The following is a 27,187-nucleotide window of genomic DNA, read 5'->3' as shown; positions in this document are numbered from 1 at the left end:
GTGCAGGTATCCCATGAGAAGGATCTCTGTCTTACTGGCATTAAGACAGAGATTGTTAGCTGCAAATGTTTTCTGTATACATACTAAGAGCTTGCATCCGCAACTACAACCATTTTGAAATTATCACATTAATTATCAGTTAGATTGTTGCATAACCTTGGAGCTTCATGTATGAAATGCTTTCTGTATGCCAACTAAGAGTTTGTGGCCGCAACTGCGACCACTTTGAAATGATCACAAACCCATTCCATTGTAAGGTACGACGTGATACATTAGCCTGTATCAGTGATACAAGTGAACCGGTGTAGATTACTAAAAGTTGAAAAAGTGTCCCAATATAACAAGACACCTTAGATCAATTGTAAGTGCTAAATCAAATTCTAGCTCAATATGTACAAGTTTAGCAAACACTGAAAAATGTTCTAACAATTGAGAAAGATACTGACACAACTGTAAAAAGTCTAAATAAAGTGAACAAAATATATAATGTCATATATAGAGGCAACATTCACAATATCTAATACAGCTTACAGCAGAAGAGCACCTTTAAAGCCACAGAGGTCCTTGCGGGCTCAAAAACACATCAGAAATTGCGGCCGGCGTGCAATGACGTCACCGGGACGAGAACATCACGTTAGCACCCGCTGGTGCCATTTTCAAAAATAAAGCTGTGCCGGTAACAGGGGATCTGTTTCCAGCAGTCCACGTGTGCCGGCCAGCATGAGCAAGCGGCTATAAAATAGGGGGAAGCAGCTTAGGAATTATGAATATATGGAACTAAAGCTAATTTTGATGGTGTCCATTACAAGAACGTGGGAGGAGAAATAGATCTGCTGCTAGACCACACACACCTTAATCCAAAAGGTATGCATTTCTTTTCAAAATGTAAAATATTTGGAACCATTTTTTGCATTAAAAGCAACAACCTTACTTAAACGAAACCATTCGCATTATAGGTGTATAAGGCCTTAATGGCAAGCCCTAGGACAACAAGCTATTTTTAGCTTCTGAAAATTGAAACACACAGTGGAACACACACAAAAAGGACAGAACAGGCAGGTACATTGAGTTGAGTATGTTGAAACACAGAAGAGATATAAAGATTATCCAAATCAATTAATTGACAATTTGTATTTATTTTTAATTTTCCTGTAGAATTTGTATTTATTTTTAATTTTCCTGTAGAATTTTATCCCTGAAAATGGTCCCTTGGACCGAAAAGCATTGGACTTTTATAAAGAGCCTGTGTATTTGAAATAAAAAGAATTGAACTGAATTTGGAATTTTTGTGTATGAAATCGCAAAGAAATGCCTTCACGGTCTCACCTAATCAGCAATAAAGCTTAACTTTTAGGATGGCAAAAGGGTGGTTAAGATAAAATATAGCACACTTAAAATTAAATAAGGGAATGATGATACAAATATATTATCTATAGTATTTGATCTTCTTTAATTATATGTGAAGTTATTTACATGCAAGTAAACATTAAGGCGTAAGTGTCTTTTACTGTTCCGAGTAAGTGGCCTATCAGTTAAGGTTACAGACAATATCCAATATCACGTGGATTCTCCAGATATGAAATCCGATTGCTAATATCCGGGGTGTGCCCTTGGATTCAGATCGGCTCAACCAAAGGCCAGTCTCTCTGTGGAACGAATGGGGATAATGGACCAACTTTCGAATGGCTGAGGGGGATACAACACAGATGTTGCAGAACCATCTAATGTTACACATAATGCCGATGCTAAAGTTAAGAATCAGTTACCTAGGCCGTTACTCTAGGGGGTTGAAAGTTCAAAGTTCACCTGTGGTTCTCTGGTTCATCAAAGATTATTTTGGTGGTGCCAACAAGGTAATGCAAGCAGGACAACAGAAGCCCTTCTGGAAAAGAAGTTGGATTGGAATAAAGGTACATTGTTTAAGTTAAGGTATGGTGTAGCTGAGCTGTTCAAAGCAGACACAGTTCTATTACTGGAAGATGCAACTAGTTGAGGTAAAGAACTGACTGTTTTTTCTTGGACTCTGTAATGATAGGCCTTGGGCTCTATCCTTCACTAGTATTCCTGGTTCTAGTAATGTGACCTCTATGTCTGATCTGCACAGGGTTGGGTTTTCAACCCAGTTGTGCCCAGTGTGTTAGGGGAAGCAATCACCTATCTATCGGTTCCCGAGCAGGTCTCTTGAGATGCCACATGTCTATAGACACTGGCAAAGCTTCACTATCAGACTGGTGTTAGCAAAATGCAGTAGCAGAGCTTCCTAATAGACCTCCTAGGGTTGGCAATGTCTTCTCGTGCTTCAGGGCTCATCTGAGGGTTACACAGAGTAAGGGTGAAGAGTAAGGGTGAAGACTCCCAAGTTGACAATGATCCAACTCATCTGAATTGATTTCTAAATACATGTTGACAGCGCAAGGCTGAATGTGATCAAACAAAAAGGTTCAACACTATCAAGATAGAGTATCATCATTAGATCCCCCCTCACAGAACCCATACCTTTAAGGTGCACGACACACAAAGTCTTCTGTGTCGGGCCTGCATACCTCATAAACCGCTGACCACATTACCAACCAGCACACAACTGAGATCCGGTGGTTTCAGTGCTCCAGATAAGATTTGGAAGTGTGAGTATTTGACACCCTATTTTTGAAAGATGTGAGTAAAATAATTTTTTTGCAAGTACAAATGTAAGTCCAAATACCAATGGGAGGATTTTTTATAAGCGTGTAAAAATGTGTCTTAACTGGGAAAAGGAAATGTTTTTGTATTATTTCTTTGCACCTAGCTATTCATGCTGATTAAAATATGAGAATGCATTACTTACCGTAAAAGCATTTCTGATGGTTGTATCTGCTTAGATTCACATGCTGTGCATAGGTCCGACATCCAGTGGTCACTGCGGAGTATTGCATTTTGTTTTTCGTAGTCGAAAAGGGGACGTCGACCAGGCGTGTCTGAAACACTATCCCTATAGTGACGTGCGTTGTACCCACAATCCCTCACGCGTCGAGGTCCCTCTGTTTGTATTTTTTCTGCCCTGAGGGAGCCTTCTAGACGTGAGTGAGTACAGAAAGAGAGAGAGATATATAAAGGAAGTCTATGTTCCTTCCATCCGAGCGGGGAGGAAGGGTGGGCGCATGTGAATCTAAGCAGATACAACCATCAGAAATGCTTTTACGGTAAGTAATGCATTCTCTTCTGATGTTTGTTAATCTGCTTAGAATCACATGCTGTGCATAGACTAGCGAGCAGTACCCGGAGTTGGCGGTGGGTTATGAGAAGGAACAGTAGAGAAAAGGTGTCGTAATACTGCCTGTCCCACCTGGGAGTCAGATCTAGAGTGTGTATCTAGACAGTAGTGTTTTGTAAAGGTGTGCACAGAACTCCAGGTAGCCGCTTTGCAGATGGACTCGAGGGGAACATTTGCAATGAATGCTATGGATGCCCCCGTGCCTCGAGTAGAGTGTGCTCTTGGCTTAAAGGGTAGTTCTCTCTTAGCAAGAGTATAGCAGAGAGTGATGCATTGAACAATCCATCTAGAAATAGTGGATTTTGAAACCGCATCTCCTTCTCTTCCTGCTGCCACCGAGACGAAGAACTGATTAGTCTTCCTCAATGGTCTGGTTCTTTCCATGTAGAACATGACCGCCCTGCGTACATCAAGTGTGTGCAGAGTCCTTTCTCCCAAATTGGAAGGATTTTGAAAGAACGTTGGTAGTTCTATAGACTGGTTTACGTGGAATTTAGAAATAAATTTCGGAGCAAACCTAGGGTGAGTGCGTAGAACCACTTTATCTTTGTGAACTGTAACAAAGGGGTCTAGAATAGAAAGAGCCTGAAGTTCACTTACTCTCCTGATGGAGGTGATAGCTATTAAAAAAGCAGTCTTAAGAGTAAGATGTTTAAGGGATGCTTTGTGCATGGGTTCGAATGGAGAGCCCATGAGTCTGGTAAGTACCACATTAAGGTCCCATCCGGGAGCAGGGTCAGCTATCGGGGGGTGTATTCTTTTTACTCCCTCCATGAATGCCTTTATAACTGGGATCCTCCACCACGACACTTTGAGTTGGGAGGTGGTGTATGCAGAAAGTGCCGCTAGGTGGACTTTAATGGAGTTAAACACTAGGCCTGAATCTAAGAGATGGGTCAGGTATAGTACCACATGTGTGGGAGAGCAGTCAATAGGGTTGATGCTTTTACTCCTGCACCAGATGACAAATCTCTTCCACTTGCTAGAATAGCAGTGGCGAGTGTTCGGTTTTCTGGCTTCCCTGAGGATGTCCATGCATCTTTGCGGGAGTTGTAGATGCCCGAACTCTATGACCTCAGGAGCCAAGCTGCTAAATTCATGTTCTGGGGGCATGGGTGCAGAGTCCTGCCCTTGTTCTGAGATAGCATGTTGTACGGGCAGGGGAGTTTTACTGGGGGAGATAGAGACATCTCCATCAAGTGAGCGAACCATGGCTGTCGGGCCCACATTGGGGCCACCAGTATCATGGTCACTTGTTCCTGGTGCATCTTGTGCACCACCTTGTTGAGAAGGGGAGTCGGGGGAAAAGCGTAAACAAATTTCCCTGACCATTGCATCGATAGACCGTTCCCCTTGGATTGGTTCTGGGGGTACCTGGAGGCGTAACTTAGGCATTGAGAGTTCTCCAGGGTTGCGAACAGGTCTATTTCTGGGAATCCCCATTGTGTGAAGACGTCGAAGACGATGTCTTCGTGCAGACGCCATTCGTACTCTTCGGGCAGGGGGAAATCTCTGCTGAGTCTGTCTGCCAGCAGATTGAGTTCCCCGGGTACATGTAGTGATAGTAGGAACATATCCTGTTTGAGAGCCCACTTCCATATATTCTGGGCCAGTTTGGACAAGCCTGGAGAGTGGGTGCCCCCCTGCTTGTTGATGTAGTACATGGCTGTAGTGCTGTCCGTAAGGACCATTACTGTCTTGCCTTGTAGGTGTTCTTGGAAGGCTTTTAGCGCCTTGAATACCGCTAGTAGCTCCAGTAGATTGATGTGTTTGGATGCTACGTTCGGAGTCCACACTCCGTGAGCAGTCTGATGGGATAGGTGAGCACCCCATCCTGTGAGGGATGCGTCTGTGGTTAGAGTGGCTTCCGCCGCGGGTGTGGCAAAGGGTTTTCCTTTTTCCATGTTCCCCTTTGTCCACCACTGTAGCGAGAGAACCAAGGCCTGCGAGACCACCACTAGATCGTCCCATTGTCCGCTGGCCTGACACCACTGGCTGTTGAGCCACTCTTGCATTGGGCGCATGCGCAGGCGCGCGTGAGGTACCAAATAAATACACAACGCCATCATTCCTAGCAAGCGCATTGCTTTGCGTACCGTCACCTCTCGGCCGGTCACATATTGGGGGATCTGAAACAGCATGTTTTGGACCCTCTCTTTGGAGGGGAAGACGAGGCCGTCCCTTGTTTGAATTAGAGCCCCTAGGAATTGTTTGATTTGACTGGGGTCTAGACTGGACTTCTTTTCGTTGATGGAGAAGCCCAGTTGGAACAAAAGGTCTACCGTCTTTTGGGTATTGGAGAAACATGTTTCGTAGGAGTCCCCTGTTATGAGCCAGTCGTCGAGGTAAGGGTAAACTGGGATGGACAACCTGCGCAGGTGGGCCGCAGCCACTGCCAGTACCTTTGTGAATACCCTTGGTGCTGAAGCTATACCGAAGGGTAGCACCTTGAACTGGTAGTGTTTGCCCTCTATCATGAACCTTAGGTATTTTCTGTGCGCTGGCAACATTGAAATATGAAAGTATGCATCTTTCCTGTCCAATGTTGTCATGTAATCTCCCTGTGAAAGCAGCGGGATCACCTCCTGTAAGGTCACCATACGAAACTTTTGGGGTTTGATAAACTTGTTCGCTGGGCGCAGATCTAATACAGGGCGCATGGTTAGATCCTTTTTGGGTACAAGGAAGTACACTGAATAAATACCTTCCGTTACCTGAGATAGAGGCACGACCTCTATGGCTCCTTTTTCCAGCAGTTGTTGTACTTCTTGAAGAAGGATGGCAAGATGTTCCGGCGTCAACCGCCGTCCCCTCGGGGGTCTGTAGGATGGGGAACTGTTGAATTCGATACAGTATCCGTGGGCTACGGTGGAAAGTACCCAACGGTCTGACGTTATCTCCTCCCATGCAGGAAGAAAGGATGTTATCCGGCCCCCGACCGGTGTTGCATGGGAGGGGACGCGAATCTTCGCGTCACTTGGAGTTGTTGGGGGCTTGGGAGCCTCTGGGGGTGGATCCCCGACCTCTCCCTTTGCCCCGGCGTTGGCCTCTTTGGCTGTACTGCCCACTATTGGCTTGGTAATTGGTGGCAGGGTATTGCTGATGCTGACCTTGTTGTTGTTGCCGTTGGCCACGAAAAAAGCGCTTGTTGCCATAGCCGCGTCTGGTAGTGGGCTTAGAGATCTGGTCAAGAGTCTTGATAGTGTCGAACTCTTTTTTGGCCATCTCTAGGGCTTCATCTACCGCTTTTCCGAAGAGGTTGGCGTCCTCGACAGGTTTATTTATTAAAGACGCCTGTGTCTCCGGTTTAAAGCCTGAGTTGCGCAGCCATACATGGCGCTTTAGGAGTATTCCTTGTACCAGGGAACGTCCTGCTGTTTCTGCCGCGTCCAGAGAGTTTTTTACAATGCTCTGGTTCACTTGTGTTCCTTCGCCAATAGTCGACAGTAGGCGTGTACGTAAAGGCTCCGGTGCTTCCTCTGCGTCTTTGCGCAGTTTGGCCCACTGCGCGTCTGCGTAGCTCGCAAGCAAGGAATTGTTGTTGGCAATTCTTGCTGAGAAGGCAGCCGAGGAAGTAACTCTTTTTGCAAGGGCATATAGCCTCTTGCCCTCCTTGTCAGGGGGTGCCTCACTGGTGGAAAGTGGTACCCCTGCCCTCTTTCTAGTATTAGATACAACTAGGGAGTCCGGTATGGAATGTCCCCTAATGTAGAGCGGGTCTGAGGGTGAAGGAGCGAAAAGTTTCTCAATCCGTGGATTGACCCCTCTGATCAATGCGGGAGTGGACAGCGACGGGGTGATCCTCCTTTTAACTGAGGCGAGGAGTGGAATGGTCTGGCTGACCGGGGGTTTTTCTTTAATGACTCTTTCTACAAAGTCTAATTCTGGAGAGAGTTCTCCCGTGTCCAGTTCGAAATGCGCTGCTGCTCTGCGCAACAGTGCATTGAAAGTAGGCTGATCATCAATTGGAGACGTGTTCCTAACTGGAGAATTATCCGGAGGAGTTAGATTTAGGGCATCAGTGTCGGAACACACTGATGGTGATTGCCAGGGGTGCGAAGGTCCTTCTCCTGGGCTAATCCCGAAGCCTTCTTCTATAATGTCTGTTCTGTCTTCTAGACATTCCTCCTGGTTCTGTCCTTCGTTGTCCATGAAATCATCTTCTTCCTCGAAGTATTGTTCCTCCCCAGTGAGGTCATATACATCTTGGAAGTCTGAGGCTGTGTCCAGCAGGGGATCGACCAGCCTCGGTTTTTTGGCTCTGGGGTCGTCTTGAGGCCCTTCTCTAGTTCTTCTGAGAGTTAGAGGGGCTTGGGTACTCATAAACTTTTCCATCCTCTCCATACAGAGGTGGAGTCTCTCCATAGTTTCATGGGGTACCCCAGAGCGGTCTAGCGGGGGAAAACTCGAGTTGTCTACCTCGAAATGGCTCGACCTCTCCCAAAGCGTCGAGGAAAGTGTCCCGTCGCCCTCCTCAAAACCCTCAGGTGTGTCGGGAGACTCCCTGACTGAAGGGGGTAGTCCCTGCTTTCCTTCGGGTGTTTTCGGCGTATCCTTTGATCTATGCGTAACGCTCGACGAAATCTTCGGCGTACGCTTTTGGGCGTCGGCTACAACGATCCTGGCTAAGCTATCGGCGACATTCTTGTCGGCGGAAGCTTGAGTTTTCGACGCTATGGGTATCGAGCGCTGTACGGCGGTCTGCGCCTTCTGTTGATGCGCACCGGCCGATGGTTTGGTGGTGGCGCCCTTGTTTGCCGAAAGCCCAGTCGCAGGTCGCGGCTGCGGTTGCGAGAGGGGCTTCGAACCCGAACGGTCCGAGGAGGCCGCCGGTGGAACCTGCGTCTCCCTGGGCGCCGAAGCTCTCTTCGACTTAGACGAAGAAGAGCCATGGGTTGTGTGCTTATCTTTATGTGAATCTTTGTGTGCGTCAGTGTCGCCGGGGTGTTCATCCCCATAAGCAGGGCGTGAGCCGAGCCCGTCGGGGCCGGGGACAGACGACGAAGCGCGTAAGCGCTCCTTAGAGGGGGTTTCGACTTCCGTGGCGGAGGTCGTGTCATCGCGTTCCTCGTCACTGTCGGTGGTAGCAGCGGCGGGTGAACCTTCGGCCTTCGACATCGCGTAGGCCGCCCACCTTTTAACCCTACGGTCTTTTAGAGTTTTAGGCTTCAGAAGCCGACAAGCCGCGCACCCTTCCTCTTTGTGATCGAGGGGCAAGCAGCGGTTACACCGTGAGTGCTTGTCCTTCCAAGTGAATTTGCCTTTACAAAGTGGGCAAAACCTAAATGGTGTCCTCTCCATAGCAGAGGCAATAAATCGCGATAAACACCCCCAGGGAAAGGAAGGGGAAAGGGAAAGGCATTCTCAGAAAGACCCAGAGATGTCCCACGACCCCACTCTCCCTACTGTATGTGGGCAGCGAGGCCAGGCCACGTGTTCGGCAGCGCCGAAGATTTCCTCCGCTCGACCCTCCGTCGACGATTTTGCTCGGCGGAGAACAGCTACACTGCGTCGAGGGAGTGCTGTATTAATCTTCGTAGAAGAAACGACCAAAGGTCGAGGGTTGCAATGTCTCTCGAGGAGCTCCGCGTGAAGGCGACCAGAAGCTGGGCGGAAAAAAACAATCTGAGGGACCTCGACGCGTGAGGGATTGTGGGTACAACGCACGTCACTATAGGGATAGTGTTTCAGACACGCCTGGTCGACGTCCCCTTTTCGACTACGAAAAACAAAATGCAATACTCCGCAGTGACAACTGGATGTCGGACCTATGCACAGCATGTGATTCTAAGCAGATTAACAAACATCAGAAACAGGGTTACTTCTTATCCCCCTACCATAAAATACAACCCTAAGCCACACCCCCATATATATGTGTTTAAAGGTGGTTTTTAAACAGCTATTTTTTTTTCCGCTGGGGGATTTTTTCAGCAACATTTTCACTGGATACACACGGCCGCAATCCGGATGTGCCAACAGTCGTGCAGTTACAGGAAGAAACTCAAGACCCTACTTTTCAGTCAATACCTAGGTGTCACCTAGAATCCTTGCATTCCCGCATCACATCTGACACCACCATGGCTTGAATATCGCGTGTCACAAATTGTAATCTGCCTTGTATGTTTCCCTCAATGACATATAGAATGCTACATTGTTTCCTAGCTATGTTTGTGCTATATAAAACCCAAATACATACTGAAACAAATACATGTTTTTAATAGCAGTACAGAGAGCAAACATCAATTTCTCACAAACAATTTGATTTTATAATTTTATCTCCGCTTTTTTCTTTCCAGATGCTTGGTAAATTGTGTTCAGTCGTGTTAATGAAAATAATACGTTATTTTTATATTGCCTTAAAACCGCACGAGGGTCTCTAAGTTCAATTAAAGAAAATAGCTATACCAATACTTCTAATTGGCCCTCAAGTGCATTGGCATTGAAAGGAAGCAATAATGTGCCAGCTATAACGTTTCTGTTAAGAATTTTCAAAATTCTGCCCTTTTGTTATTTCTCTTTCTAATATTTATTTATTTATTTATTTATTTTTTAACCTGCCCCCAGCTCCCTACATCCCTTCTGTGGGCCCCATCTACCACCTACACCAAACTAGCTTTTTGGAGGGTGGGGCTGGCGACATTCGCATAATAATGAAATTTCTTCAGTGAAAAGGGAGTTTGGGGTTTTTAATCTTTCCTTCCCAACCTGCTCCTTCCCCAACAGCCCCCAGTCCCTCGGGCAGGGGAGGAGCTAAGCAGCTTTTCGCCAGGACAGCTGGTCGTCTTCTTCCTGAACGATGCAGCTTGCGCATAATTCCCTGAAGCGATCAAAACCATCACAAGCCCAGGCTACCTTTCTGTTGGGGAGAATTCTCAGAAATGTGCTAATTCCCTTCACCTTAGAGACGCCGAGCAACTTTGCTGGATTTTGAGTACTTGATTTTTTTTTACCTGGAAAGAGTGTGAGCCTTTTTTTCTCCACTCTCGTGTATTTTGATGTATGTTTTACATTTGTGTTCTGTGATTATGGAGCTTTAGATAACTCCATAGGCATCATCTTTTCATGTGTGTTACACAGCACCCTCAGTGCAGTGACACAGGGATGTCTTTTAGACTTCCTAAAGGTTTAAATACCTTCTCTGGGATGAACTACTGTTTCCCAGAGAATGTAAAGTGAAATTGACTTTACTAGTCTTTTCCAAATTCATAGACCCAGCACACACCATCTTACAATGGAGTGCCAGAGGGTTTACATCGCATCCGCTGTGTCTAAACACTCATGTAGCAGTAAAATGCTACCCGTTCCTATTGAAAAGGCTGGTGGCAGTGGTTTTACAACGAACTACCATAATTTTTCCCGACCGCGGACACCGGTAGCTAAAAATCCCAGGAGCCATGTTTTTCAAGATGGCGTCTTAAGCCCCTTTGTTTAAACAGGTCCCGGTCTTTTTTTCGCCATTTCTTTTTGGAAAGGTCCTCTCCATGCGCGCCAAGCCAGGTTTGGTCCCTTTGTTCGTGTACCTTTAGCAGGCTTTAGGACTGAAGTCCGCCCTTGGCGTCTGAGTGTCTGGGTGGGCAGGAAGTGAGGGAGATGCCCGAAACTCCCTATACTTAGTCTTCTAAGAGACCCAATTGCACTCTGACATGATGGGCTGGCTGACTGTCCGGCAAGGACAGCCACCCTGCTGGGTGAGTGACAGCTAGGCTGGAATGAAAGAGAGAAAACTGTTTAAAAGGCGAGTCTCCAGGACTGGAAGGCAGAGTCAACCACTGGAACGAAAGAACGGAAGACGAGCTGGAAGAGGACAGCTGCTGCAACTCCTGGACTGTTGGTGTGCCCGGTGAAGCCCTGTTGCAGGTCCGAATTGCCAAACTCCATACGACAGAGAAGCTCCTTCAAGGACGGCTTCTTCCTTTGAGTTGGTTAGACCAATCAACTCGTAATACACCTGGATACCATTCTCAAGGCTGGTTAGGTTTAACCAGGGAGAGGGACACCAGTTCATGTTCTTGAATCTACAGCTACTGGAACTGAAGTGACTCCATTTTGTTTGCTTTCTTCAACGATCCCGTGCAGTGCTGGCGTCCCGTGACGTCTCCCTCTTGTCCCCACGACTGAGGCCCAGGAACAGCGAGATCTGCAGGAACTGCCAGGAACCACGACGTCAGCAACATTTGTTTTCTTCATACAAAGGTACTGTGCCAACCCGATTGAGAGAACGCCACTCTCGAGGAGAAAGTTTGTGAAACTTTCGCAACTTGAGGCCTAATCAGCTTGTGACCCCGCAAATGATTCTTTTTTGCCGAAACTACTTCTGAGTACTTTTGCAAAGACTTTACTGTTTGATACCAGAACTGCTCTTTCCTATCCAGAACACTAGCCCATTGACTTTGGCCTGGCCCATTGACTCGAATTAAACTATTCTGGTGAACAAACTATTTGCAATGCCCAGAAAGTATATGTAATCTATTCTACTTACATTTGTCCTTTTTGCTCACTGCTCAGTAACTGAACTGCCATTTTGCTCCTTTTTCAGGGGAGATCAAACGGTCTCAAAAACTTATTTTGTATTGAAGTGTATTGGTCTCTAATATTAAGTTGTTTACTTCTAGTTAAATGTTTTATAAATGATTGTGTATATAAATGAATGAGTGTTTTACCAAAAACCTTGAGTATAAGTGTCTACTTGAACCACTATGATTGAAAGTCCTCTGTGTAACTACTTGTACTGCTCACATTCACTCTTGAGATAAGCCTGGCTGCTCAGCTCGCTACCAACAAACTGTGTGGTACAGACTTATACCAAAGGTTGGTCTTGCCTACACCTGTAGTCCTAATGGTTTGTGGTGGTCCCAGAGCGTACTGCATGCAATTCTGCCTAACACTATCCAAGCATCTTTCTTGGTTGCCGGCATGAAAGGATGCTGAGGTCCAATAACGTGGACCTCCTGCAAGCTCCCAGGGCCAAGCTGATTGTTGTGGCTCGGGTACTTTCAGCTATGCTAACCCCAAGATCTGGAATGCACACCCTTCCTGCCCACGCTCAACCCAAGACTGTCAGTCTCTCTCTAAGTTTAAACACAGACTAAACGCGAGTTTGTTCTGCTGACCGCTGGCCTACTTCTGGATCTGGTGTTGCATTTCAGATTTTCTGTTTTTTGTTGTGTGCATCAGGTTTGAGATACTTTGCCTACTGGCCCGTGCTAATGCGCTATATAAATACATATAAATACATATATCACAGGTGGGAGAAATGGTACACAGGCCAGTGCTGTGACAGACGGGGAATTATGGTGCAGAAAGCATTCACGGCCCTCCTGCGTGGTCCATTCTCAGCTCTTTTGCACATACCTGTTTTCTACAATGAGATGATGGAACACCGCTACTGTTTCCTTCGGCTGGATCTGTAGGAGGGGCAGCAGAGCTACAATGACATGGCTGAGCAGAGAGCCTAGGTACGCCTGGTCCAAGCACCGTACAAAACAGTCCCAGGCTCTAAAGAAAAGAACATGGGGAGAAAACAGATCACACTCTAGAATTACAAGGAACTTGTTCACTTGAACAGTAATTCTAAATGACATATTCTAATTGTAATCTAATATTGATCAAAATAATCACGGGTACAAGAATTATGATTCCCGTAGTCATTGGGTTGTGTATCCTAACAATAACATACTGCAATTGACTTATTGTTTATTAAAACGAGGACTCCTATGGTTAGGAAGAAACTGCTTGCTGGTTATGGCCAATTGTAAACGACACTGACCAATGATCCAGTATAGTATTAAAAGTACATGGGATGAGCACATACAAATGGCAAGGCGAGCAAACCCAAGTTGACAGAAAGAGCAAAGAAAACATAGCAGCAGGTGTGCGCGAGCCAAACAGCAAGGGCAGCCACTGCTTACCCTAATGTCCACAGTGATTGCACTAGAAAAACCCCAAGTGACCAAGTCAGAAAAAAAGCTCAAACAGGCCTCGAGAGCAAGTCATGTGGTGGAAGGGAGAACCCTGGGGCACGAGAGTCACTGTATTTTAACCCAATCAAAAGGTCCCTAAAAGTCACATAGCTGGTAGGCAGGCTGAGCAAGGTAATCCTGGAGAGCATGATGTCGAAGTCCCTCTATGCATTTACAAACAGCTGTTAGCTATTAGGGGAATAAATAGTAAGGGCACGATACTGAATCTGGGCGTCGAGGGTATGGGGAGACATGGGTATAATGTAGAAACATTTAGAAAACAAAACACGTATTGGGGACCAAAACATTTTGACTTTTGTGTGGGCATGGGATTACCATTTGTCAGGAACTGACGTTATGGTACTACCTGGCCAAAAACTGGCAGCTGGTTTGGGTATCAGGGCATATGACCGCAGTGCCTCACAAATGCCTAACACTTCTACAAAAGCCAAAACGGTTGGCTTTGTCAATGCTTGTTTTTAACAGGACAGTGCAATGAACAGATATAAATCAAGTGGCTGAAAGTACACTTGGTTTAGACATTTTATTCCATCAGTACCACACCTACTGCTACAATTAAGCAGTGACTCTCAGACTGCATAGATTGTTATGGACAGGATGGGGCAGTGAGGCGGGGTGGCCATAGGGATTAGCATGACCATGGGTGGGTGGGTAAATAAGCAAACAAAACCCAGAGGGTGTTCCTCCTCACATGCCATCTGCCTCCTAGCACAACTCCAATGCAATAGTTTCAGCTTCTAGGTGGCATGCTTAAGAACCCACTAATAGCCAAAACTAAAACAATCTACTTTCCACATCGGTCTGTCATGATTTTAACACACCCCTAAAAACCAGAGACCACGTGACACCAGCAGCAAGACAAACATGCAAAGCGTGGAGACACACACTGTCCCCAGAGTGCGCCCAGTGGATCCTCCACCAGCTCTGCAGATGGCACAGGAGGCACTGCACATGCTGCTGCAGCACACCCAGCAGCTGCGACTGCCACACCACAGCTGGCCCTGTGGAAATCCTGAAGGAGCAACATGGTGCTACTCTCACACCTGCACCCATCCACCTGCCCCCTGACATCACCATGTCACCTGTGTCAGATAGCCATTACGAGTACCAGGCTGGGTCAGAGACAGGTAGTGATTGCACTCCAGATGAGGAGAAGTTGATAAACACAGGTTTCAAGTCTCCCTGCTTCAGTACTGGCCTTCTACAAAGTTCACAGCCTCTGCCAATCCAATCTAGGTGAGTCTGGATGCCACGGAGTAGCGCCAGGTCACAATTGAGAACCTTGCGGAGCTGCAGGTGCTACATCTCCCAATTCATGGCTGCTAGTGCCGGCAGGTGTCCAGGTCGACAGCTGCCATCATTACTGTCAGGTAGACGATGAGGGAGCATGGCCGGGGCATGCCGGACTTTGCTGAATTCAGGCATGCTCCTCAAATTGCAACACATTTGGGGATAGGAATCCGAGCCCTCCACCTCCGTCACCACACATGGAAGGGTAATTTACTGGGACCACAACAGAACCCGAGCTAGCTTCCAATGTCAAGAGGCCACGAAAGTGACATATGATGACACTATTTTGCTAGGTACAAGGGAGATGGGAGATCATGGGTGTTGGGGATGGGAAGGTGGGTGTTGAGGGATTTTGGAGATGGTGTGTTGGTTGGGAATGGGGAGTTGGGCGGGGAGGGGTTTTGGATAGGGTGGAGATGGGTGGGTGGTTTTGGGGATGTGTGTTGAGGATGGGGGAGATGGGTGGCGAGGGGAGTGCACGACAATTCAGAATTGACAGTTACTTTTGGAATTGCTAGGACAAGGCTTTTTTGTAAAGGTGATCTATTTAAGGTGAGTAAATACAGAAGTGTGATGCATGTGGAAAATGAAGTTACTAAAAATAAGTGTATTGAATTCATTACGCACCAGGTGTCCATCCCTCGCTTTCTCATCCTCACTGTAAGGCAGAAGCGCATCAGCACACAGTGCTTTGTCGTCTGCTGGGGGAGGCATGTCCAGATCAGTGGGCATAGGAACATTACGCTTATGTTGTGCAGCATGGCACAGGACACAAATATCTAGCCATTATTCTTAGGCCGGTACATGAGGGCCCCTCCGGTACAGTACTGCTACGAGATGGCATTTTGTGACGTCACTTGTACTCAATAAGAGTCCATGTGCATCGACTTCGGAGCCTCTTCATGACCGCTGGCAGGGTGCTATTGCGCAGGATCCACATTGTGGTATCCAGAAAAGCGTGTGCAGCAGTGTGCGAAGGTCAGGTCAGCATAGCATAGCATAGCATAGCATGTAACCTGCACTTTCAGGGAGTGGAAGTGCTTCCTGTTGCGGAATGTCTCTTCCAATGCCGGGGGTGGCGGGGGCAACCAACGCTACATGGGTGCAGTTGAGTGCCGCAATTACATTGGGCATGTGGACTGCTTCATAGAAGCGTCCCTTTGTGGCATTGATCTGGGCCAGGGTGTGGGCAGGGAGATATGCCGGGATGCATGGCACAGGAGTGCCTCCAGCATCTGACCAAGCACAATTGAGAAGGTTGCTGGGACATTACGTGCTGCATGTCCAGAGTGTTCTGGGAGGTGCCACTGGCCAGGAAATGTAGCATGGACACTAGCTTCAGCAGAGTGGGTAGGGCAGTCCTGACATTGATGCTGCTCTGTATGTCGTCATAGCTCAAGGCCAGTACCTCAGCTATCGTCTCCCTGTACAGCTGGTAAAGAATAATTAGCTGGGCATCAGTCAATGCCCAGGTTGAGGGCCTGACATGGGGCAAGGGGGCTCACCTTGCACAGTCGCTCCTCCTCTCTGCGCTATGTGCTGTTGTTCCAGCCTCTGCAGCTGAATGCGGAGCATGAGGTGCTGCATCTCCCAATTCATGGCTGCTAGTGTCAGCATGGTGTTGGAAAGTGCGTTTGGGTCAGGTGTGGGCCTTATGTACTCCTCCCGGGTGGATTGGGAGTGTCTGTGGCTTGATTTCCATCACCTGTATGCATTAACCTACACCTTTTAGGTGGAGGTAACTGCATTGTGTTTTTGGCAGGATTGCCGCCCATTTTCCGCAGTATTTCAAGTTTAAATAGGGTGGAAATACCATTCTGAATCTTAGTGGTAATTCTGCCAGAGGAATTAGTGGAGATGTTAATTCCACCCAATGTTGGTGATAATTCAACCGGAGGTAATTCCACTGGGGCTAATTCCGCTGGTGGAATTAGCGCTAACGCCTAATTTGGTGGTATGGTAAAAGTGAAGGTAATTCTGTTACCGCCACTTTTACCATATACCACCAAACTCATAACGAGGCCCTTGGTTAAGTCTCAGGGTCTCACAAATCTAGAACCAAGGAAATGTGTAAAACTGTTTAATGGGCTCTTTCCGAGCCAGTCCTCCTGACCACAAACTGTTGCTGGACTAATTGACGGAACTATCCTGAGAAAGACAGACACCGAACTGCAGGAATACTTCCTGAGCTTGCTTAGATCGTCTCACCTACACCCTTTGTTAAGGATAAACACCTACTTTGAACTAACCCATTCTCCAAATCAAATCCCTTTTCGTTGCATACAAAAAAAACACACTTAGTTTTGACACCATTCGGTTTCCTGGTCTCTATATGACCCCAAGCACTGCAACACCACCCAGACAAAAAACTTCAGACATCTTTACTTTTCAAACCAATTTATGTTAGGGTACCAGCAGGGAAAGCATGAACTATCTGGGTGCAAGAGACCATACACCTGATGTTTTACTTAGACAAGCAGTTGGCAACATTTACCAGTTCTATGAAGTGTTTTTCATGGCCTTTTTGAAATGTGAAAGGCTATCTTCATGGCGGTGTCCAGCGCTTAGTTGATGAAATATTATCTATATCAAGAGCCCAATGTCTACATGGCGTTATTCACTGAAGATCGGCACACTGAAAGGGTATTCCGATGGCTCTAAAGTGCTTGGGTTTGTACTCTGAAAACAGTCAGCTGTCTAGGTAAAGGTACAAATGAATGGCGTATATATTCTGGCCCTACTGCAAGACCAGAGGGATGTTTTGTACTGGAAATGAAGGTCGGCAAGCACCCAAAACCTGTGCCATTATTTTGAGGGTTATCCTGAATCAATCTAAAAAGTGAAAGGGATTTAGAGTGAAGGGGGGTCACAGGCCAGTGCTCTCTTCACATATACACTCTACAACTAAATTAGAGTACACCAATGGAGAGTTCTTCTGCTACCTGCTACAGGGCTTTAGGAGAACACAGCCGCCTTTTGGACTTCAGTCATATCTAGGGATGCATTGTGAAATCCTGGTGGGCAAGTGAGAGCATTATGATTATTCGAAGTTGGTCACAGCCTCTTCTGGCTCTGCTGGCAGCCGAAGTGTTAGGAATTATGTGGCCAGGGAGTCTTTGTCTTGTGATGTGCACTCACAGAGGGCACAGCACAAATCTTGCATTTTACAGGCACCCGTCCGAACACCAGTCTTGAGCTACACCTTTAGCACGCACATCATTATTCTCAGAATGTAGTGACAGCAGTCTGGGCTTCACCCAGGAAAAGCACACGTGATGAAATGTATAGACTCCATGATGATGTCAGTATTATCCCACAAAAAACATAATTTCTGAAATAAAATGACACAGAAAGCGGTCGGAATAGGTCCCTTCTTTCAGTCATAAACTTGCAATTTCATCTTAAAATTAGATTAAGGTATTGCCCAGTCACACTGGCTCCTGATGTCTATTCTGTTAGAGGGGGAAAAGCAAATCCCACTAATGCACTTGTACTTTACTTGCAACACAGCTCTGGGAAGTCTTCTTTATAACGGAGCCCCGTCCGGAGAGTGGTCATCATTTTCACCCTCACTGAACTGATATGCTTGGGTCCCAAAAGAGTCATCAAAGACACCAAACTGTTCAACGCCTAGAAGGGAACAGAAAAGCAGTTAGGCTCTAAATAATCTCCACATTGCCCTTTGATTACGCGCCAAAAATACATGTTATTCACCATGGGGACTGTTTTGCTGAGAATTGTGAGACCACGCTCCAGTGGATTCATGCATGCCCCGACTACAGGTCGACATACAGAGACATCTTGCACAGGAAAAATGGAAACTCAACATACATAGCTAGACAAAACATTCTTAGTTATAGGTTCTGCTACCTTTGCACCCTAGCAACTCCCTGCATCTCAGTCCTTTTCTTCAGGTCTATACCGCAGGACGTGGGCGAAAAGTGGGGTGGTTTGTGGGTTTCATTTGAAGGACTGATGACAACTGCTGGTGCAAGAGACACTACAGTGTGTAACATATATTTACTGCTAAATTCCAGATTTACAGAGTGCAAGGTCCTCTGCGTACCAGAGCAAGAATTGGGAAAGGAGAGTAACATTTCTTACTGACATGACATTCTGACAGAGACTTGGGTAAAAAATAAAGGGTGGGTCCTCAGAGATGCCTGGTCTTCATGAAAAAGTGACTTTGATTTGCAGGACATCAGAGCCTGCAATTCGATAATCTTATGAATTGAAGCAACTATGATCATGGAACAAGCCTTACTGCTCACAGGTTGGAAGGTCACCAATGGACATGTGCTGAAACAGCTTATGGGGAAGAACATGGACCACATCTTCACGAGAGCAACCAAATGAAACCCTTCAAAATCATGCAATATGACCGTGGTCTGAAAACAATGTTTTCCTCTTAAAATGTTCATGTTCCTACTGTCGCTGAAAATGATTGATCTGGATTTCTGATCTTGCACATGTGGGAAACCAACAACACTTATATAGAGGGAGGAACACTGAATAGTTTTCATGTGCTTACCAAATGACAATCTTAACCACATACTCCTGAACTAATTTGCCATGGCAGCTTTGTAGGTGAACTGCAGGATGGCATGGTTTGCTTTAAGAAAATCCAAATGCCAACATGTCTTAGAACAAAAAAAAAACTTCACTATTAGAATTTGTTCAGGGAGAATGAAATTGAAGCGTCACCTAGGGCTTCCATGGACACAGCTAGTCTGTATCTCCTTGCCCTGTGTGCACACATCGCAAAAGGTAAGATTGCAATGCAGCCTTACAGAAGTGGCTACGGCCTCCATTCCCAAGGCTGAGGATCGGCTAGAGAGCAGAATGCTGGATTCTACAAAACCATTAGAGCTGTTACCAGTGGGCTCTTGCGTTTGCTAGATAACCAGCGCAAGATAGTGGTTCTAAGCCAAAGGCAAGGGCTTCCAAGAAGGGCAAAGGTCCCTCTACCACAAAATAGAGCTCTGCAGTTAAGGTCTCTAATGCCATCAGTGATAGAGTGGCATCAGGGATAAAACAGCAAGTATTACGTTTGCAAAAGAGAACTTGAAATGGCAAGAGAGTGCCATCCAAAACAACAATGGCAAACCTAGGATGACTAGTTTTCACTTCAGTAAAATGGACAAAAGGGTTTCTGTCTTGCACATACAGGGTCTACCTCTGCAAGAATGCAAGAGAATCAAGGCCTTAAGATCGAGATAAGGGGGAGTTGGCAACCTGTATACTGTGTGGGGTCAGAAATGAGAGGCAGACACAAAGTTGTAATGTTCTCAATGTCAAACATTTTTATTAAACAGAAATGGGTGGGAAAACGCATATCTAACCCTGTCCCAAAGAAGAATCTCCCTACCTAGGAAACTAAAACTAAGAATCAGTCTGTGTCAAGTACTTAGTAACTTAGAAACCGTCCTTGTGTCCAAAACATTATAATCTGATCCTCACACTAGAAATAAAGGAATCAAACTAAAACTGTGCTTTTACTGCGCTGTCAGCATTTTAGAGTATGCCGACTCCCATTACTGCGCACAAGCGGAGCGTGGGTTTCATGGGTGACCCCCGCTCTCCTTGGTCGCAGCATTACGCTAAGCAGGAGACAGGAAAAATATATATGTATTTTTTTAAAACGACCCTGCGGCGTCAGCACAGGGAGGAACTGACGCCACAGGGGTACAAGGGAGTCGACGGCACACACAAGTGCGCAGCGGTAAAGGTAAGTGGGGGTTGGAGTATTGGGGGAGAAAAAGTGATCTATCTGATCACTGCAATGCGCCGTAACTGCCGTCAACATTTTCATCGGCGCCGTTACGGGCGGCGCAGTGATGACATAGATTCGAAATACACAACTAAGGGTGCAAGGAAATGTCTCTGACTTGATGTTTAGTGGAAAGTGTTCACAATCAAAACATGAAAATAAATCCAACAAAAAGTGATTTCCCTGGAGAAACACTTGCATCTAGAAGGTGGTTTCCTTCCCCTGGATTTTTAGGTAGAATGGCAAAAGTGATTCTTTTGAACAACAGTTTCTTTGTATCACACAATTGTCTCTTTATCCACCAATTCCTTTAGGCCTTTACATTGGATTCAAAAAGTTCTTGTTCAAACAATACAATCCATAACATTGAACAATTCCTTTGTTTCTTTGTATTGGATACACACGGTTCTTGTTCAAACAAATTCCATAATGGTCTTTCTTTTAGATTTTCTTGTAATTTTAAAGGATTGTCAGGTGTACTCCTCTAACAGAAATCCTCTTATGGGCTTTTTAGATCTCCTGGTATACTTCTCTGCCAGGTATCTTCCCAAAATGTTAGAGTCTTTATACAACTTCAAGAACCAGGTGTTTCCATCTTCCATGACCTTTTTCATGTGCTTCTTAGATTCTCGGGTATACTTCCCTGGCAGGTATTCTGCAATACTTATTAGACTTTCTACTTCAACTTTGGTGGATCACCTGGTATACTCCTCTGCCAGGAATCCTCTTAAGGGTTCTCCAGACTCCCTGGTATACTCCCCTGGCAGGTAACGTCCCCAAATGTTAGAGTTCTTATACATTTTCAAATGCCTGGACTGGAATTCTTAGATCCCCTTGTATACTCCAGTGGCAGGTATCTTGCCACAATGTTAAAGTCTTTATACATCTTTGGTGGATTGCCTGGTATACTGCTCTGCCAGGTATATTCCCCCAAATGTTAGCTGCCGCATGTATTTCTTTTACCAGGACTTTGTACTGCTTTCACTGTCCTTTTCACTATGCAGGGCAGTAGAGGCAGCCATACCCCTAGTGAAATGGGCCCGTAAGCCTACCGGAGGGTCCTTACCCGCCAAGCGGTAACATTCAGAGATTGCCAAGATAATCCATCTAGACAAAGTCTGCTTAGTAACAGCTTGTCCCAAACGCATTCCAGCGTAACCAATAAAGAGCTGATCGTCCACTCTGACCCGGGACATGCGAGAAATGTAGAAGCTTAAAGCTCTCCTAGGATCCAGCTTATGGAGCCTCTCCTCTTCCTTACCAGGATGTGGAGGAGGATAAAATGCTGCAAGAATAACATTCTGGCTTAAATGAAATTCCGACACCACCTTCGGAAGAAAGGAAGGACGAACTCGAAGGACAACCCTGTCCTTATGAAACACAGTGAAGGGTGGCTTAACTGAAAGTGCCTGTAACTCACTCATTCTGCGAGCGGAAGTGACCGCAACTAAAAATACAGTTTTAAGGGTTAACAGTCTCAAAGGACAAGAATGTAAAGGCTCAAATGGAGCACCCATTAGAAACTGGAGAACAAGGTTCAAATCCCAACCGGGCACCTGGAAAGGTGACGGAGGGAACACATTAGTGAGCCCTTTCAGAAACTCAGAAATTAAAGGAATTTTAAAATAAGAACACTCCTCAGACGAGCGCTTAAGTAACCTTTAATGGTACCCACTTGCAAGCCCCTGTGGGCTAAAGAAAGCAAAAAAGGCAGAACCACAGGAATGTCACAAGAAAAAGGATCCACATTCTTAACCCTGCACCAATCGCAGAACTTTCTCCAACGGCAACGGTACAGGGACTTTGTTGCAGGCCCTCTGGCCGAAAGCAACACCTCCATCACGTCTTCAGGGAGGTCCCAATCCTTATACCTCAACCTTTCAGAAGCCAAGCGTGAAGGTTGAGGGATCTGACCTCTGGATGGAGAACCTGAACCCCCTCCCTTCAGAGCAGATCGTCTCGGTAGGGAAGACGACGTGAAGGGCAGATGGACAAGTCGAGAAGGTCCGGGTACCACATCCTCCTGGCCCATGCCGGAGCAATGAGGATCATCCGGGAACCGAACCTCGTAACCTCTGCAGCACTTGCGGATGACAGGGACTGGAGGAAACGCGTACAGCAGTGGGAAGGACCACTCCACCACAAATGCGTCTCCCAGGCTCCTCTTGGAGGAAATTCCCGCGAGCAGAACCTTTCGCAATTCCAGTTGACACTGGAGGCGAAGAGATCCACTTGAGGTGTCCCCCAAAGGGTGAAGATCTCCAGGAGAATCTCCTGAGCCAACTCCCACTCATGAGTGATCGCGCTCTGCCTGCTCAGAGCGTCCATCGTCTCGTTTTCGTCTCCGGCCAGGTGAACTGCCGAGATCGAAATTTCCTGCTGGATGGCACAGAACCAGAGCTGCATCGCCTCCCTGCACAGAGGAAGTGACCCGCCCCCTCCCCTTTTGTTGAGGTAGTGCATGGCCACTGTGTGTCCGTCAGAATCAGGACATTCCTTCCTCGCACAGTCGGCAGAAAAGCCTTCAGGGCAAGCCCGACTGCCCTCAGCTCCAACAGATTGATATGGAGTCTGGGCTCCGACGGAGACCAACAACCGCTGACTGTCAGCTCGCTGGCATGAGCTCCCCATCCCGTGAGGGACGCGTCCGTCACGATCATAACCTCTGGCCAGGGTAGCCAAAACGGAGCCCCCCTCATCAGATTGCCTTCGACGGCCCATCACAGAAGGTCCCAGGTGACCAAGGGCGGCACCTGAACGGGGTCCCACATCCTGCCAGAGGACTTCGACCACTGGAGCTTGAGAGTTGATTGCAAAGATCTCATCCGTAACTTGGCCTCTGGCACCAGAAGAATGCAGGATGCCATGAGGCCGAGCAACCTCAAGAACTCGAACGCTGGGAGACTCTGGGCAAGCTGAAACTTGTGCACCATCTGCTGAATGTGATGAGCCCTCACCTGGGAAGGAAAGCACTACCCCAGGGACGTGTCGAGCACTGCTCCGATGTACTGGAGCCGCTGAGCTGGCGTCAAGTGGGACTTCTTTAAGTTGAGGGAGAAGCCCAGCTTGTGAAGGGAGTGGCAGGTGACGGACAGATGATCCAGGACTTGCTCGGGAGAGCGCGCCCTGATCAACCAATCATCCAGGTAGGGGTAGACGTGAATCCCCCCTTTCCTGAGATACGCTGCCACCACCATCATGTGCTTGGTGGAGACCCTCGGGCGGAGGTCAATCCGATGGCAGGACCCGAAACAAAGTGTGCGTCGCCAACAGCAAACCTCAGGTACTTCTTGTGCTTGGGATGGATTGGCACATGAAAATAAGTGTCCTTGAGGTCTAGACACCAACCAGTCCTGAAGTTGAAGGGACTGGAGGACTTCAGAAAGAGTAACCACCTTGAACTTGTCCTTCCGGAGGAGCTTGTTCAAACCGCGCAAGTCCATGATGGGTCTCAATCCCCCGTCTTTCTTTAAAATCAAAAAATGAGGGGAATACCATCCCTTGTTCCTCTCCGCTACAGGCACCAGTTCTATGGCGCCTCCAGCAGGGATTGAATTTCCTGCGCAAGGAGCGGATCGGACTCTTCAAAGAGAGATTCCCTGGTGGATTGTCGTGAGGCCTCCGCCGGAAAGGAAGACAGTAGCCGTGGGCTATGATCTCCAGAACCCACACATCTGAAGTAATGGCACGCCATTCTACAAGATGCTGCGCCAGCCTTCCCCCAACCGGCGAAGCATGGGCCTCATGACTGAGCTGAAGCGACTGCAGCAGTGCCTGAGGGCAAAGAGGCAACTGCTCGAGCGGCCTTGGCACCTCGAGTACCTTGCTTTCCACCTCTGGCACTCCTACGGTTGCCCCTTTGACTTGCAGCTCCTCTCGATCTACTAAAGGATGAGTAATATCGAAAGGAACCTCCTCTACATTGCTGTCCCCTAGGACGAAAAGGCGGAGGATGGCGAATTGCAGCGCCCAATGACTTTGCTGCAGCTTTGGAGGTCTGCAACCTCTCAAGGCCCTCGTCAGCCTTGCTGCCAAAAAGATGTTCACCATCAAAGGGCATGTTGAGGAGCCAGGCTTGCACATCAGGAGCAAAAACCCCGACTTCTGCAACCACGCAAACCTGCGTATTACAGTGCTCGCCGCCATGGACCGGCTGACGCAATCAACCATGTCCAGACCCGACTCAACGGATTCACACATGGCGTCCTTGCCACCCTGCACTTCGGGGATATGATCAGCCGCTAAGGAAATGCAGTTCCACAGAGTGTGTGTGAAATGAGACAAGGCACAAACGGAGTTGGCAGGCTGAAGCGCCATACCCCCAGAAGAAAACACCTTCTTCGCCCAACCGTCAAAACGTTTGACGTCATTATCATGAGGGATGGTAGGATACGATGCCTGCTTTGCAGGGGGCGTAGCCACCTGCACCACCAAACTCTCCGGAGTAGGGTGTGTGGTCAAGTAGCAGGGGTCACCACTCGCTGGGCGATATTTCTTCGGCAAGGACTTGCTCACTGCCGGGAGACTCTTCGGAGAAGTCCAAGCCGCAGCCACTCTTCTCTGCAAGGCCATATGGAATGGCAGCACCGGGTCAGTTGGAGGACCTTGGTCCAAGATATCAGTCAGGTCATCCTGCTGAAAATACCCTGGGGAGGGGGGGGCAGACCAACCCAGGTATTCAGTGACCCTCGACATGAGGCGCCGGTATGAGGATTCGGCATGCGTGCCAGGCTCCAGCCTACCCAACTCCACCTCCGGAGAGGTGTCTAGACCACTGGCGTCGTGCAGCGACTGACGCAGATCTTCAAGTTGACTGTGACCAGAAACAATGTCATCAGGAACCTCACCTTCCTCAGACCCCTCATCCACCTCAGAAATATAATCCAGAGGCGGGAAAGAGGGTACAGAAAAAGGCACAAAGACATGTTTAGCCTTGGCCAGCGCCTTTCTGGGGGGTCCCACCGTGCCACGGGGTACCTCCGACAAGGCCGCCTCGAAAGGCGTCGAGGGAATCTGTGTCGCCGTCGAGCGCGGCGCAGACAGCTTCGACGGCGTCGACACAGGCCTCGAGGGTGGAGCCCCGAGCGTGTCTCTCGACGGCGGGGCCTCGAGAGAGTCCGTCGACGACCTCGGCGCCGCTGGCGTCGATGTCTTCCTCGAAGACTTCACAGAATCTCACGGTCTCGATGGCATCGAGGACCGGGTCCTGGAACGGGCATGTCTAGAGCGACCATCCTTGTCCGACCGGGACCTCGAAGGTGCCCATTGGTCGTGACGACTGCTCGAGCCCGAAGGTGGATGAGCGGTGTCTCTAGAACGGCCACGACCGGCCTCCTCAGACGGTGTGGCCGGACCGGAGCCCTGCGATTGAAAAATCAGCAACATCTCCTTTCGGAAGGAATCCCATTCCTCAGGAGTTGAATGCTTGTTGGAACAAGCAACCCACCGACGGGCGGAGTCCTCGGAAGAGGACGGGGAAGGCGAGCTGTGAAGGCGCTTCCTGGAGTGCCTCGACGAGGCAGAAGAATGGCGGGACCGACTCCCAGACCGAGAACACCTGGAATAACGACGACAATGCGGAGAGTCGCCCCTCGAATCGTCCGTTGAAAGACCAGTGGAACGCGACTTCCGGGGCTTGGCCACCTTACCGACCGACAGATTCTTCTTACGCTCCCGCAAGGCCTTCGATGTGAGCGATTGGCAGTCGACACAGTCGTCCGTATCATGGTCCTGCCCGAGGCACCAGAGGCAAGCGTCGTGCGTATCCGTCAGCGACATCTTGGACCCGCACACCTGACACTTCTTAAACCCGGACCGCGGGATGGAAGAAGCCGAAGACATCATAATATTTCCAATGGAAGAAACAGGTTCGAAGAATCGAAAGAACAGGATTCAGTAGAATCGAGCCGCGCCAAGATCTCCGAAGCGAACACGTTCGTGGAAAAATGGAACTGAGGCTACGGGTGTCGTGCGTCCTACTTATAACATTCGGTGACGGAGGCCCCCGAGGACAGCGTATCGACATCATCGACGCAGGAAGATTTTCCGAAGCAGCACAGCTGTGGTGATTACTGTCATAGATATGGAATAAGTAGGAGGACCCAATCCCCTCGAAAGGGGTGTACTGATGGGGTGTACTGGATCTGTGGTTAAATGACTAGGTTAAGTTAATGGAAACTTTACCCTTTTCTGGGGGACAGTAGTCAGCCCCAGAAATGGAGTCGGTGGGAAGTCTAAAAGACACCCCTTTGTCACTGCACTGAAAGTGCTGTGTAACACACAAAAGAAGGGGGCTACTGAAGTGGTGTACTCCAGAGCCCACAATCACAAAAACAGATGAAATACCCATGGCAAAACATGGGTAAGAGTGGGGGAAAAGCTCACACTCTTACCAAGTGGCACTCTTACCAAGTGGAAAAAATAACTCCAGAAATCCAGCAAAGCTGCTGAGGGACTCACTACGTAAGGGAAATTAGCCATTGAATGAGAACTCTCCCTAACAATGGCTGCAACCATCTACCGTGCAATAGAGGCCTTGGATGCTCGATACCCGGGCCTGGATCCCCCGAAGGTGGCAAACAGTGCATCCGACTTGCAGAAGCCCTTGGTCCTGTTCAGATAGAATTTCTGAGCCTCGTCCTTGGGGTCAGCAAAAAACATAGGTAAGACTCTTTCCTCGTTTAGATGGAAAGAGTATGGTACCTTTGGAAGGAACGCAGGGTGAGTCCGCAGGACCATCTTATCCCTGTGGAAAATGGTATAGGGTTCTGAGGCCACCAGAGTCACTGACTCTGTAAGCGCAGGTGAGGGTTACTAACAAAGCTGTCTTAATGGTAACCATCCTGATGTCCGCAGACACCATTGGCTCGAAGGGTTTGTGCGCCAAGGTGCCCAACA

The 27,187-nt window shown here is 47.9% G+C and overlaps 1 protein-coding gene across 3 annotated transcripts in view; it reads right to left on the bottom strand.

Moving 5' to 3' along the window:
- The window catches only part of ATR (ATR serine/threonine kinase), a 1,676,349-nt gene that overhangs the window by 1,104,988 nt on the left and 544,174 nt on the right, over positions 1-27,187 (bottom strand). For all 3 annotated transcript variants that reach the window (XM_069618270.1, XM_069618272.1, XM_069618271.1), the window contains 2 exons: positions 18,020-18,150; positions 12,602-12,745 (listed from right to left, as the gene is read on the bottom strand). In XM_069618270.1, coding sequence (XP_069474371.1) covers positions 12,602-12,745; positions 18,020-18,150 — 275 coding nt within the window. The remainder of the gene's footprint in view (positions 1-12,601; positions 12,746-18,019; positions 18,151-27,187) is intronic.

Source organism: Ambystoma mexicanum, chromosome 10 (assembly GCF_040938575.1).
Source record: "Ambystoma mexicanum isolate Mex_15411 chromosome 10, UKY_AmexF1_1, whole genome shotgun sequence".
Lineage (NCBI taxonomy): Eukaryota > Metazoa > Chordata > Amphibia > Caudata > Ambystomatidae > Ambystoma > Ambystoma mexicanum.
The sequence above is the reverse complement of the archived record's forward strand: the minus strand, read 5'-3'. Positions and strand labels throughout refer to the sequence as shown.